At 35.7% G+C, this 13,739-nt stretch overlaps 1 protein-coding gene and 1 non-coding gene across 5 annotated transcripts in view; both read left to right on the top strand.

Annotated features, from left to right (window-relative positions):
* Positions 1 to 13,739, top strand: part of ACAP2 (ArfGAP with coiled-coil, ankyrin repeat and PH domains 2) — a 151,975-nt gene that overhangs the window by 99,402 nt on the left and 38,834 nt on the right. For all 4 annotated transcript variants that reach the window (XR_007457289.1, XM_049628374.1, XM_049628373.1 and 1 more), the window contains 2 exons: positions 1,844 to 1,939; positions 8,782 to 8,856. Coding sequence is in view for 3 of the 4 variants with exons in the window: in XM_049628374.1 (XP_049484331.1) it covers positions 1,844 to 1,939; positions 8,782 to 8,856 (171 nt within the window). In the remaining variant the exon portion in view is untranslated. The remainder of the gene's footprint in view (positions 1 to 1,843; positions 1,940 to 8,781; positions 8,857 to 13,739) is intronic.
* LOC125922267 (U1 spliceosomal RNA) lies at positions 9,592 to 9,753 on the top strand. The gene has a single exon (XR_007457685.1). It is a non-coding gene; the product is annotated as a U1 spliceosomal RNA (small nuclear RNA).

A 13,739-nucleotide genomic window follows, 5' to 3' on the forward strand; every position in this document is an offset into this window, starting at 1 on the left:
GAGAGAGAGAGAGAGAGAGAGAGAGAGAGAGAGAGAGAGACAAAGCAGCCATAGATAATATGTAAATGAATAGAATGGCTGTGTTTTAATAAAACATTTTTCTTATAGACATGGAAATTTGAATTTCATACAATTTTCGTCTGTAGTGAATTTCATGCCATCTTTTCATTTTCTTTCAACCATTAATAAATGTAAATACCACATTAGCTCATAGGCCATCCAAGAACATATGATGGGGCTGGATATAGTTTGCAGGTCATAGTTTGCTGATCTTGAATATGCCATAAATTAATTTTATCCATTAATGGATTTTAAAGTAATTTCCGTGTTTTTGACTTTAAAAATATTCTAGTGGTCATTCTGATAAACAATATGACTTATTATCATAATTTCCTTAGGATATATTATGACAAGAGATTTGGCTAAGAGTCAAAGGGTTTAAGCATTTATTAAAACTTTTAAAAAATAATGTTAAATTTTAAGACTTACACAACATTTCCACTAGTAGTGTGTGAAAGTGAACTATATTACTAACACTGGGTATTAGTTTCTTCCACTCTACCTATAATTTGGTAGATAGAAAATGTCATGTCATTGTTCAGTTTTGCATTTCTTTACTACAAATGAGTTTGTATTAAATGTGTATGAGTTTGAATTTTTTTCTGCATATTTTTTGGCCTCTTATGTTTTCTCTTTTGTTGTTGTTGTTGTGGTTGTTGGAGTGTTCATCTTTTTCATACTGATTTGTAACATGTCTTATATTTTAAGACTATTTACCCTTTGCCATTGTATTTTTCTAGTTTTATCACTAACCTTTCAATAGGCTTATGTGTTTTGCTGTGTAGGCATGTTTTATGTAGTTGTAGCTATTAATCTTTCACCCTCTTTTTTATATAATTGTTTTTTATTATATTCATAAAGTTGCACAACTACTGTTACCTAATTCCAGAATAATCTTTTATTGAGCTTTGTCCTTTTGTGTTTGTTTTATTTAATTGACTTTTCTCTTAAAAAAAATTCTTTTGAAGCATTCTTGAATGTTAAAGACCTTATGACCTATTTTAGGTTTCAGAAAATTAAATAGATGCCTCATCTTGCTAACATAGAGGGATGCTTGAAGGATTCTTTCAGTATTGTGATTGAATTAAATTTCTTCCCATATAAAAACAATAAATAAAAATAAAGCCGATTTTTCTTTCACAAATAGGTAAAATATAGGAAAACCTGGAAAAAATCTTAACCCATTAGCATCATATTTGTATATTGGGAATGAATATTCAGAAATCTCCATATTGGCAAAGTCTGTTGACTCCTTTAAGTATCTTGAGAAAAAAATTAGCATTCCCTGCTTTGGGTTGTGCTTAGTGATCCTAGCAGGTTATAAAGTGTGATTGTTTTATTTTGAGAGCTTCATATTTCCCATTCTAATCTTTTAATGTTTTATTTGCAATTTAAAGTTTTCCAGTGAATTTGGTTGAAAGGCACATAGATATTTTATAATGCACCTGGGAAGATGGTGAAAGTATTGAATACTTGATTCTTTAAATTATTACTGTATGAATCTTGATCGTCTGGATATAATCTAAACAACTAAAATTTGGGGCATTGTTAAATTTTTAAACCACTTGGAGATTTCTTTTAAATAAAATTTATTCTCACTTCACATATATTTCTGAAATACTCTTAAGAAAAATGACCCAATTTCAATTTTAAATAGGTTTGATATTTTGGGCTCTAAAGGAATAATTTTTAAACATTAGATAAGATCAAGATTTTTAAAAAAATTCAGAGTATTTATCTAAGAATTGATTTTAAGATGCTAATCTTTTTTTTCTTTTATTAGATGTTATCTTTTATGTATGCCCATTTGGCCTTCTTCCATCAAGGATATGATCTATTCAGTGAACTTGGGCCCTACATGAAGGATCTTGGTGCACAGGTAATATTGTACTGTATTGCTTGATTCTGTATTATACATTGATACTTGTATTTTTAAAAAATGTTTATTATTTTTGAGAGAGAGAGAGACAGCGCGTGTGTACACGAGAGTTGGGGAGGGGCAGAGAGAGGAAGACAGAGGATCCAAAGCAGGCTCTGCACTGACGGCAGCAAACCTGACCTGGGGCTCAAGCTCAGGAAGAATAAGATCATGATCTGTGCCGAAGTTGGACGCTCAACTGACTGAGCCATCCAGGCACCCCTGATATCTGTGTATTTTTTTTTAATTGAGATATAATTGACATACAATATTGCATTAGTTTCAGCTATATAAAATAATTTGAGGTGTGTGTGTGTGTGTGTGTGTGTGTGTGTATGTATGTATACATATACATATAAATATAGGTCAAATGACCATCTCAAAAGTCAAATAACTCCAGTTAGTTACAATTTTTTTTTTCTTGTGATCAGAACTTTTAGATTACTCTTAAGCAACTTTCAACATACAATACAGTAGTGTTAACTATAGTCACCATGCTGTACATTACATTTCCAGGAGTACCTTTTGACCCCATTCACCCATTTTGTCTACTCGGCCCCCTCCCCAACCTCTGCCAGTCTGTTGTATCTTGTGAGTTTTTTTTTTTTTTTTTTTTTTAAGATTCATATATAAGTAGGATCATATGGTATTTATCTTTTTCTGTTGACTTACTTCACTTAGCATAATGCCCTCAAGGTCCATCTGTGTTGTTGCAAATGGCAAAATTTCCTTTTTTTAAAAAAATGGCTGAATAGTATTCCCTTGTGTATATATATACACCACATTTCCCTTATTCTTCTATTGATGGACACTTAGGGGGTTTCCATGTCTTGGCTATTGTAAATAATGCTGTGGCGAACGTAGTGATGCAGATATTTTTTCAAATTAGTGTCTTTGTTTACTTTGGGTACATATCCAGAAGAGACATTGCTTCTTCTGCATATGGTAGTTCTGCTTTTAATTTTTTGAGGAACCTCCATACTGTTTTCCATAGTGACGGCACCAGTTTATATTCCCACCAGCAGTGCACTTTTCTCTTCATCCTTATCGACACTTTTTATTTCTTGTCTTTTTGATGACAGCCATTTTGACAGGCATGAGGTACTATCTTATTGTGGTTTTGATTGGCATTTTCGTGATGGTTAGTGATGTTGAGCACCCTTTCATATACCTTTTGGCCATCTGTATGCTCCTTTGGAGAAATGTCCCCTCAGATCCTCTGCCCATTTTTAAATCAGAGTGTTTGTCTTTTTGCTACTGCGTTGTATGGATTCTTTATATATCTTGGGCATTTATATCAGATATATGATTTGCAAATATATTTTGCCATTCAGTAGGTTGTCTTTTCATTTTGTTGATAGTTTCCTTTGCAGAAGTTTTTTGGTTTGATTAAGTCCCACTTTTGTTTTTCTTTTTTCTTTTCTTTTGATGCCTTTGCTCTGAGATCTGTACTTTTAAAGAAATTTAGCATTTTGGGAAATATGACATTTATTTAATAAAGAAGTTTGATGCTACAGATGATTTATGTGTGGGTTAAATGTGTATAACCAAAAATAAGATTAAAGTTAAAACTATGCTATTGGGGCACCTGGGTGGCTCAGGTGGTTAAGCATCTGACTCTTGATTTCGTCTCAGGTCATCTCATGGTTCGTGGGTTCGAACCCCACATTTGGCTCTGCACTGATAATGTGGAACCTGCTTGGGATTTTTCTCTCCCTCTCTCTCCCTCTGTCCCTCCCTTGCTCTCTCTCTCTCTTTCTCTCAAAAAAAGAGAAACATAAAAAAATTTTTAAAAAGTGTTACAGATAGTATATGAGGGTGTTGAAAAGAAAATTTAAAAACAAAGTGTTTCATAGTATATGTGGCTCAGTTTATTTTTCATATCTTACATTTGGATAATTAAAAAATCCTACTGATTTTTCATTTGAAGTTAGGGCTCCTTTTTTATTTTGCAAAAAATGTATATTTTGCTATTTTGAATAATACAATTTTTAGAATCTTAAGATTAAGGAACTCTTGGGAACTTTTTCATTTTATACATACACACGTGTGAATTGTATATATGTATAACAGTATTATAGAGAAATTTCATTGTATTCAAATTATTTTTGATAACTTAGCAGAACTTTATATTAATTTGTTCTGGGACATTCTTTTTTGCTGATTGGTGAGCTTTCTGGATTCATTAGTACCAATTTTTGGGTGATTCCCACCCCCCCCCCCCCATAGGTTCGTATTACCTTTTGAGGACAGGGGGGTTAAGGATGAAAAATAGAATTTAGGGAAATGAGGAAAAGGTAAGAGCATAACGAGAATTGCATTCATGGACCAAAAGTAAATACTCTGTGTGTGTGTGTGTGTGTGTGTATGTGTGTTGGGATGGTATGCAGAGCATATGCCATGAGTTGCCATACTGTTCCCTAACTCTAAGTAGACTTACGTAGACTTAAGTAGAACTTAATCTATTGGAGGAAACCAACATGTCACCAGACTATTATTACTTTTTGTACTAAGTGCCCTATCTGGGAATATACATTGAGACTAGGCTTGTTTGCATGTGTTAGAAGCCTGAAAATAATGGTAGCTTCAATAGCATGGAGTATTATTTCTCCTATGTCAAGTCAGAGTCCTGGTATGGTGGTCGCTTGATTTGCAGGGATGCAGGCTTATTATATTTTTTAATCCTATCTCATGGTTCAAAGTGGCTGATCAAGCTTTAGTCACCATACCTACATTCTAGCTAACGGGAAAGAGGAGAGGAAAAAGAAAGATGCATTCTCTCTTTTTCTGAATATCTCCTGGAAATTGTAGAGGTCACTTCTGTGTACATCCTAATGTCACACTAGCTGCAAGGAAAGATGGGGGATACAGATTTAATGCCAGATAATCATGTGACCTACTAGAATTTGGGGGTTGTATTAAGAAAGAAAGAGAGAATGGTTATTGGGAAACAGCTAGCTGTCTCTATACATAGCAGAGGATGAAAGAGTTATAGGAACATACAGATGGAACATGTAACCCAGACTTGGGAGAAAGGCAAGAGTTTCCTAGGCTAGGTACTTGCCACATTCTGTCAAATTTTATGTTGCACCCTCATCCTACATGAAATATAATTTATAAAAAAATTAAGTTGGATTGCAGTTGAATAGTTTAAATAATTATATATTTTAGACATTTATTAATTTCAGTTTTGCTGTTTCCCCCTCTCAGTTCTCACATGACTTTTCATGTAGCTTTGTTGTCTATATGGACTCTAGTGGAAAATATAGCCTGGTTGGAGGTGGCCAGTTAGGATTTTCTTTTTATAATTCAGTTATGAGATGACTGCATCTGGAACTAGGAACATGTAGTAATAGAAATAAATAGACTTGAGGGATATTTAAGATATAGCCAATTTGAAGGTAGAGGGACATGATGAGTTGAGGTTTAAATGTGTTGAATTTTGAGGATAGGACATCTAAGTGAATATATCTGGAGCTCATAAAAAAAAAAAAACAAAAAAACAAAACAAAACACCAAAACCTAGATTAAAGGAGTCAGTAGCATATAATTGCTAATTGTAACCACAATAGTGGGTGAATTGACCCAAGGAGAGTTAATAAGTATCTCAAAATCCTTTTTGTATTTCAAAAGATAGTTTTGAAAAATGTAAGTGCTAGAACAGTATGCTTAAAGATGTTATGGTCAAGGGCTGCTAGTATAGAGTGAAAAGAGAATCTGGCTTCAAACAGGGCCCTAAGAATGACATATTTATTTTATTTTATTTTTTATGTCTTAATTTATTTTTGAGAGAGATAAAGAGACAGAGTGCAAGCTGGGCAGGGGCAGAGAGAGAGGGAGACATAGAATCTGAAGTAGGCTCCAGGCTCCGAGCTGTCAGCACAGAGCCCGACATGAGGCTCGAACCCACGAACCATGAGATCATGACCTGAGCCAAAGTTGGATGCCTAATTGACTGAGCCACCCAGGTGCCCCAAGAATGGCATATTTTTAAGGGATAGTTAAGTATGAGAGCTCCATGAGAACATAGATGAGAGAGGAGGTGGGAACCCAGGAGACGGTGGTAGCACAGGCCAAGTAAAGAACATCTCTGAAAGGAGGGGGTGGTTGTAGGTACAAATATGGGAAAAAAGGTCCAGTAAACCTAGGGCTATTGCGTCTAGCAGCAAGAAGGTTATTTGTTACCTCTGTGAGAGTAGAGGGTCTGAGTGGCAGAGCTAAACTACAGTGGGTAGTAGTTATGAATATGAAATGGACAAGTGAAGAACAGGGAATATTTTTCCAGAAGTTGCGTTGTGAAGGAAAAGGAGGGAGAAGGTAGTAGCTAGAGGGGACTGTAAGTTGGAGGAAGGTTTTATTTTAAGGTAGTAGGATTTCCACCTATATACAAGCAGATGGAAATGGAAGAAGTTGAAAAGTAGAAAGAGAAGTGATGATATCTGATGTGGTAGGAGTAGAAGGGATTCCAGACACAGGATTGGGGGCACCTGGCTAGTAATAGGCACCTGTGAAACTTCTAATGCCCATCACTAATAGAAGCATGGGGCACACCCTGCTGTGCTCCAAACTCTCTCTTCCTGATACAGTCTGAGCACGTAGGAGACAGGACTGTCAGTCTTCACATCTCCTCAGCTCGTACTTCCTCCAACCCTCCACCATGTGAAAAGATTTTTTTTCCTTTATATTTCTCCTCCAACAGAGAGAGGTGAATTTTTCCCCTTTCTGCTGTAATAGCAGTGGGGTGGGTTGTAGCAGAGGCGTTTACTGCCAGTCCGACAGGCAGAAAACCATCACTTGCATTGCAGTACTATTGTGGAAGTTACACTCACACAAGTTTACAAGTATTAGTTGAATCTTAGGGTCTACTTTGTACCTCACTTCAGTCTGAGTGAATGAATAATATTATATGCCATCAATTAAAGTCTATAAAACCATGGTATAATGGTTATTTTATTCATTCAGTATAAGAAAATGTTGAGGGCATTTGACTAGTGCAACATGTACAAGCCTTACGCGTTGAATCAATGTTACATGTCACCAAGGCGTGTATGCATTAGATCCTCAAGTGCAGTAGTATAGTTGCCATCTAAATCAAATATGTATAGTAGTGATAGTTCTGTTTCAGTGTGTTTTCTTTTGGTTTTGATTAATATTCAGTGATAATTAAGATTGTATGGGGGCGTCTGAGTGGCTCAGTCAGTCGAGTGTCCAACTCTTGATTTCGGCTCAAGTCATGACCCCACGGTTGTGGGATTGAGTCCCACATTGGGCTTTGTGCAGAGCATGGAGCCTGTTTAAGACCCGCTCTTTCTCTGGGCGCCTGGGTGGCTCAGTCGGTTAAGTGTCCGACTTCGGCTCAGGTCACGATCTCACGGTCCGTGAGTTCGAGCCCCGCTTCGGGCTCTGGGCTGATGGCTCAGAGCCCGGAGCCTGCTTCCGATTCCGTGTCTCCCTCTCTCTCTGCCCCTCCCCCATTCATGCTCTCTCTCTGTCTCAAAAATAAATAAAATGTTAAAAAAAATTTTTTTTTAAAAAGATTCTCTCTCTCTCCCTCCGCCTCTCTCCCCTGCTTGTGTGTGCTCTCCCTTTCTCAAATTAAAAAAAAAAAAAGATTCTATGGCCAGTTGTACACCTGAAACTAGTATTCCACTATATGTTAACTGGGATTTAAAGAAAAACTTTAAAAAAGTATTTTTTTTTTAATTAAAAAAATTGTGTGGTCAGAATCATTCTCTGGCAGGAAAATAAAAATCATGTGTAATAGAGAGTGAATAAAGAATCAAGTAGTTTTTTTTTTTTTTACAAAGGCTTTTTTCAATTTTGTTTCTAAAGGATATCAATGAAAACATTTGGACATTTAATACTTTATCTTTCTCCTTATTCCTGTTGGTATTTACATTTTTATTTTTTCATTTACCCCACATGAATCAGTTAGAGGTATGGGGGTTCGAAGATGAAATGACATACATCACAGTCTAGGAGAGTAATCTCACATAATATTTTATGACCCAGTTGTTTGTTATTCCAGCAGAGTAGTTCAAGAAGCCAGGGCATTTGTCATGATACTGGAAAATCATCTTTTCTGCTGGAGAGGAACAAGAAGGAAATGAGATTTTATGATTTCATAAGTTTTTTGGGCTTTTAAAAAAGAATGTTAAACAGTGGTGATTTTATGCCCTGACCATATGTGATTACTATTTTATTATTATTACTATTTTAAAAAATTATTATTTAGCTTTCTCTTTTATCTGGTGAGATTTTTGTGTGTTTGTTTTTTAAGCCTTTTAGATTTGATCATAACATTAAGAAGCCAACTTGAAAACATGAAGCGTTTTGAGTGATTGGAAGTATGTGTTCTGCTGAACTTGTGAGAGTTGGCCCACCCTAGCTTAGCTGCTACTCTTTGCTGTTTGGGGAAAACAAATCACCACTGCGTCTTCTTTCTTTCTTTGATTCTGACTACTGGAATTGCTGAGTGGGTCTGCAGGCAACTTCAGCTAGAGTACTCTTCCTTATTCTGGGAGTTCATGTTATCCCTGTTGTGCCCTCGACAAGGCCGCCTGTCACGTTTGCTTAGCACCACAACTGTTCTTAGAAATATTTTTCCTGGAGGAGTTATAGACCTTCTCAAAAAGGATTTGATACCAGAAAAGAAAGAAGTTCCATTTTAAAGTTGCAGCCAAAATGCTTTTTTAAAGAAATTTAAATGGACTGACTTAGAGTACGTTTTTGAAAAATGATCATACCTTTTTTTTTTTAAAATTTTTAAGTCTCTATAATTTTCTCTCTTTCCCTCTTTATAGTTGGATCGACTGGTTGTAGATGCAGCAAAGGAGAAAAGAGAGATGGAGCAAAAACATTCCACCATTCAACAAAAGGTACTTGAAGAGAAAAGTTCAAGGAGAGGAATTCCCATTTTGTACAACTGTTCAGTTATTGGTTTCAGCAAGATACTGTCATGTTGCAACAAATCTTATGAGTTGCTGTAGTAATTAAATTGGGTAAATTCCTCATTTTTTGGTGAAAAGTAAAAAGTTTTTAGATGGTCAGGCATGTATTTTATTATTCTTTTAAAATATTTGGAAGCTGTGCTCTTGAACCAGTTTGCAAAAACATCAATCTCTTAGGACCTTAACTAAAAAATGGCCCTTAGAATTTAAACTGATATTTACAATTTCAGTTAGGATATCACCATTCCCTGTAAAGCCTGTGAGTGAGAATGAGTGGGGTGGGGGATGGGGGGAGTTGGGGGTGGGGTGGGGATGGAGAACATCTTTTATCAACATGTATGTTTGGTATTGTAGACTTTACAGCTGTAGTTAATCTAAGGCAGCACTTGCCCTCCCTCAGGTGATATTGGAATTTCACATGCATTTCTTGTTAATATGCCTAAGCTTAGCTAAATTAATACTTGAAAAACATGTTTTTAAAAATGAAAATTTAAATATGACACATTTTTATTTTTGTGTGTGGAGAACTTTGGATACAACTAACTTGGAACTCAATAATTTTATCTTATATAGTCAGCGATATTTTTGTGTGGTAATCTGAAAATAAAAGGAGAGAATTGGAGGTTGAATCTAATAATACAAGTATATGACAAGATGCCTTCTGTACTTACCTGGCAGGGGAGATATCATGATCACAAAGGTGGTTTTTCTAGGGCAAGGCTTTTCCATTTACTCCAGATGTGCTGACCCTTGCTATTTCCCCTAATGTGGGAAACTCTACTGTATAATTTGTGGTGAGGGGCACTGTGTTTGTACGTTCCCCTAAAAAAATATGCCTTCTAGCATTGCTTTAAGAAATCTGTTCCCATGATATTGAGTCAAATCAACTTTTGTTATGGTTTCTTTAAAATTTAAAATACCAGTGAACTAGATTTGACATAAAAGATGTCAGTGGAAAAAAATTAAAGTGATGTCAGTAACACAAGTAAGGAACATATTTTGGTGATGGGTTATTAATATTCATTCAAAGAGAAACATTATTTATTAAGGGAAAGATTTTCTACCAAACCATGTTTAACTTAGTTCCTTCCAGTTATACTCAGGTAAGGCTAACTCTGTGTTTTGTTTAAAGTTAGACTCACTTTGGGTTGGGTAACTTGTTTTAATGGTATTACCATGGAAAGATTATTAAAAATTGGAACCAGTTGTGTCTAATTAAAATGAGAGGTCATGATACTTGTAGAAACTTGTGACTATTTGGTTAAACTGAATTATTTAATGAATATTACATATCTTTTAATATCTCTCCCTGTGCACATAGCTCAGTGATGTACAAAAGCAATAGATTATTTAATCTAAGATTAATTTGCTTGATTTCAAATAATAGTCAATTGCTGCTTTACTTTGAAGAAAGTAATGCTATTTTTGCTTTTTTCTGCCCTTAAATGCTGACACAAGGCTGCATTACAGGTAAAAAAAGAAAAAAAAGGGAAAAAGATTCAGTCACCTAAAAATTAAGGGAAAAGTGTATCTAATGTAGCTATTTAGATTTTTCAAGAATTGAAATTGATCAATTAAAGAAACAATGATTCTATGCACATTCATGTACATGCCTTTTGGTTATCTGTACATATTCCTGATGGATTTATACCTAGGAGTAGAACTGCTGGTTCAGAGTGTATATATATGTTCAGCATTGGTAGATAATGCTAAATGCAGGCAGCACTGTGTGAGAGTCTCAGGGCTCCTTGCCACCCCATGGTATTGTGAGAGTTAATTTTTGCTAATTTTGGTGGGTAGATACTGACATCTCATTGTGGTTTTAATTTATGCTTTAGTCATTAATGAACTCAGGCACCTTCCCCTGTGTCTGTTGGTGTATATCTCCTGTATAACCTAAGTGTTTATAGATTTGCCTTTTATGTTTAGACCTTAAATCCATCTGTAATTGGCTGTTTACGTGTGGTGTGAGTAGAGATCCAGTTTCCTTGTATTCACAATCTGATAGCTAGATAATCGAGAATCAGTTATTAAAAATTTTGTTCTTTTCCTATTACTCTGTTATATCCTCTGTTTTACATTATGTTTGCATACATGTGAGTTCTATTTTGAGCTCTTAATTCTTTTCATTGGCCTTTTTGTCTTAATTGTGGCAATACTATGCTGCCTTTAAATATTGTAGCTTAATGGTATATCTTCATATCTGACAAAGCAAACCTCCTATCTTCTCTGTTTCAAAAGTGAGTTGCCTAAATTTTGCATTCTTTTACAAATTTCAAGAGCAGACTTTCAGTTTGCTTAACAGTAGCTTTGGAGATTTTGATCGATTGCATTGGGTCTATGAATCAATATGGGGGAGAATTGCTATCTTTATTTTACAGTGTCTTCTAATCTCTGAGCTTGAAATATTAAAAGTGAAGTTTTCTTTAATGTCCTTCATAAAGTTTGATATTTTCTTGTACATCTTTTGTCAAATTTATTCCTAGATACTTATATGGCATATGTTATTGTAAATGCTATCTTTTAAAAATTTCTTTTCTCACTGTTTACTTTTGTTACATACTAGAATAAAATTGACTTTTCTGTATTGATTTTGAAACCAGTTATCTTGTTAAGCTCTCTTTAAATGCTAATTTATCTCTGGATTCTGTTTGATGTTCTGTGTACAGAGTCATCTGCAAATAATGGTAGTTTCTTCCTTTCCGATTCTTTTTATTACCTTGTGGCTAGGACTTCTTAAAAAAATTTTTTTTAACGTTTATTTATTTTTGAGACAGAGAGAGACAGAGCATGAACAGGGGAGGGGCAGAGAGAGAGAAGGAGACACAGAATCTGAAACAGGCTCCAGGCTCTGAGCGGTCAGCCCAGAGCCCGACGCGGGGCTCGAACTGACGGACCGTGAGATCATGACCTGAGCCGAAGTCGGACGCTTAACCGACCGAGCCACCCAGGCGCCCCTAGGACTTCTAACATAATCTTAAATTGAAGTGATAATGGTCTTTCTTGCTTGCAATTTCAAAAGCAAAAGCTTCAGTTAGATTCCCTTTATGGCCAATCTTGGTGTTGCCTTCTCTTCCCCACACCAAAGCTTCAAGTTTTGATGAAGCAAATGCCCTTAAGGTGAAATCTGGCTGCTTTGATCTGCTTACCTCTTCGGCTTCCAATTTTCACTTAATCTTTTGCTTTTGAGTATTCCTTTCTATTTCGACAGTTCATCAATATATTTAAATTATAGTATATAATTTATACAGTGTTTTAGTTGCTTCATTATAAAATTATGATCTGTCACATTTTAACACTATACAATATTAATTGATTTAATAGTAATTAAATTGAAGACTTACCTCAAGAAATATAGTTGAAAATTAGGAAAATACTTATAATGCTCTATATATCAAGGAGGTCATATTTTAATGTTTTAAGTAGCATCGAGGTTATTAAAAAACTGCCAGCATTACAAATGAAACCTTTAGAATGTTGCCAAACTCAGTTGTATCTATTGCTGACATCATGCTTGTCTAATTAAATTATAGCCTCAAATATTATTTATTTATAATTTTTAAAAATGTTTATTTACTTTGAGAGAGAGTGAGTGAGTGAGCAAGGGTCGTGCAGAGAGAAGGAGAAAGAGAATCCTAAGCAGGCTCTGCACCGACAGCGCAGAGCCCCATGTGTGGCTTAACCCATTAACTGTGAGATCGTGACCTGAGCTGAAACCGAGTTGGATGCTTAACTGACTGAGCTACCCAGGCACTCCCACCTCAAATAAATTTTAAATGAGGGCATTAAAGTTTTCCTAATTTTTTTTCAGAGACAATGTAGGAGAAAGTGTAGCAATTCACTTACAGATTCTGTTTCAATTTTTTTAAGTTTATTTATTTTAGAGACAAAGATTGCATGTGGGAGGGGAGGTCAGAGAGAGAGAGAGAGAGAGAGAGAGAGAGAGAGAATCCCAAGCGGGCTCAGCTCTGTTAGCCCAGAGCCCAACACAGAGCTCAGTCCCACAAACCATGAGATCATGACCTGAGCTGAAATCCAGAGTTGGACACTTAACCTACTGAGCCACCCAGGTGCTCCCAGATTCTGTTTCATTTGATTATTTTGGATTATCATGTCTTTTTAATTTCTTTCTTCCTTCCTTCCCTCTTTCCTTCCTTTCCTCCTTCCCTCCTTCCTTCCTTCCCTCCCTCTTTCTTTCCTTCCTTCCTTCTTCCCCTCCTTCCTTCCTTCCTTCCATGCCCACTGTGGGGCTTGAACTCACAACCTTGAGATGAAGAGCTGCTTGCTCTACCAACTGAGCCAGCCAGGCACCCGAGATTATCATGTCTTTTTATGGTTAAATTTTGAAAGATGTCAGCAGAGTTTTTGTTTTTAATGAATTTTGTTTTCCTGAATTTAGTCTATTTCCATTTTGCATCTTTGGAGACTCTTAAATTTGGAAGGCCCCTGGGTAATTCTCCCTCTGCCTCCCCTCCAGTGGAGGACCCTCACATCCCAGCATTTTTGGCAGGTGGTCATCTAGCTTCTGCCAGAATCTTTTTCAAGACAGAAAGTTTACTATTCCCTAAAAGGATAGCACTCTAACTTTGATTATTGGTCCAGCTGTAATTTTGAAAGTTCTGAGACTGATTTTTTAAAGTTTTAAAACGGGATAACAGCAGTCTTGCAGTTTTATACAAATGACTTTGTAAGTTCATCAGGAAATATTTTAAATATAACGCTTCTGATTTCAAAACTTCATGAATCCTTAGAGGAAAATTGTAAGTTTGAATTGCATTCAAGTGAAGAGAAGAATGACAGAAGATTATGAG

This window comes from Panthera uncia, chromosome C2, assembly GCF_023721935.1.
Source record: "Panthera uncia isolate 11264 chromosome C2, Puncia_PCG_1.0, whole genome shotgun sequence".
NCBI classification, from domain to species: domain Eukaryota; kingdom Metazoa; phylum Chordata; class Mammalia; order Carnivora; family Felidae; genus Panthera; species Panthera uncia.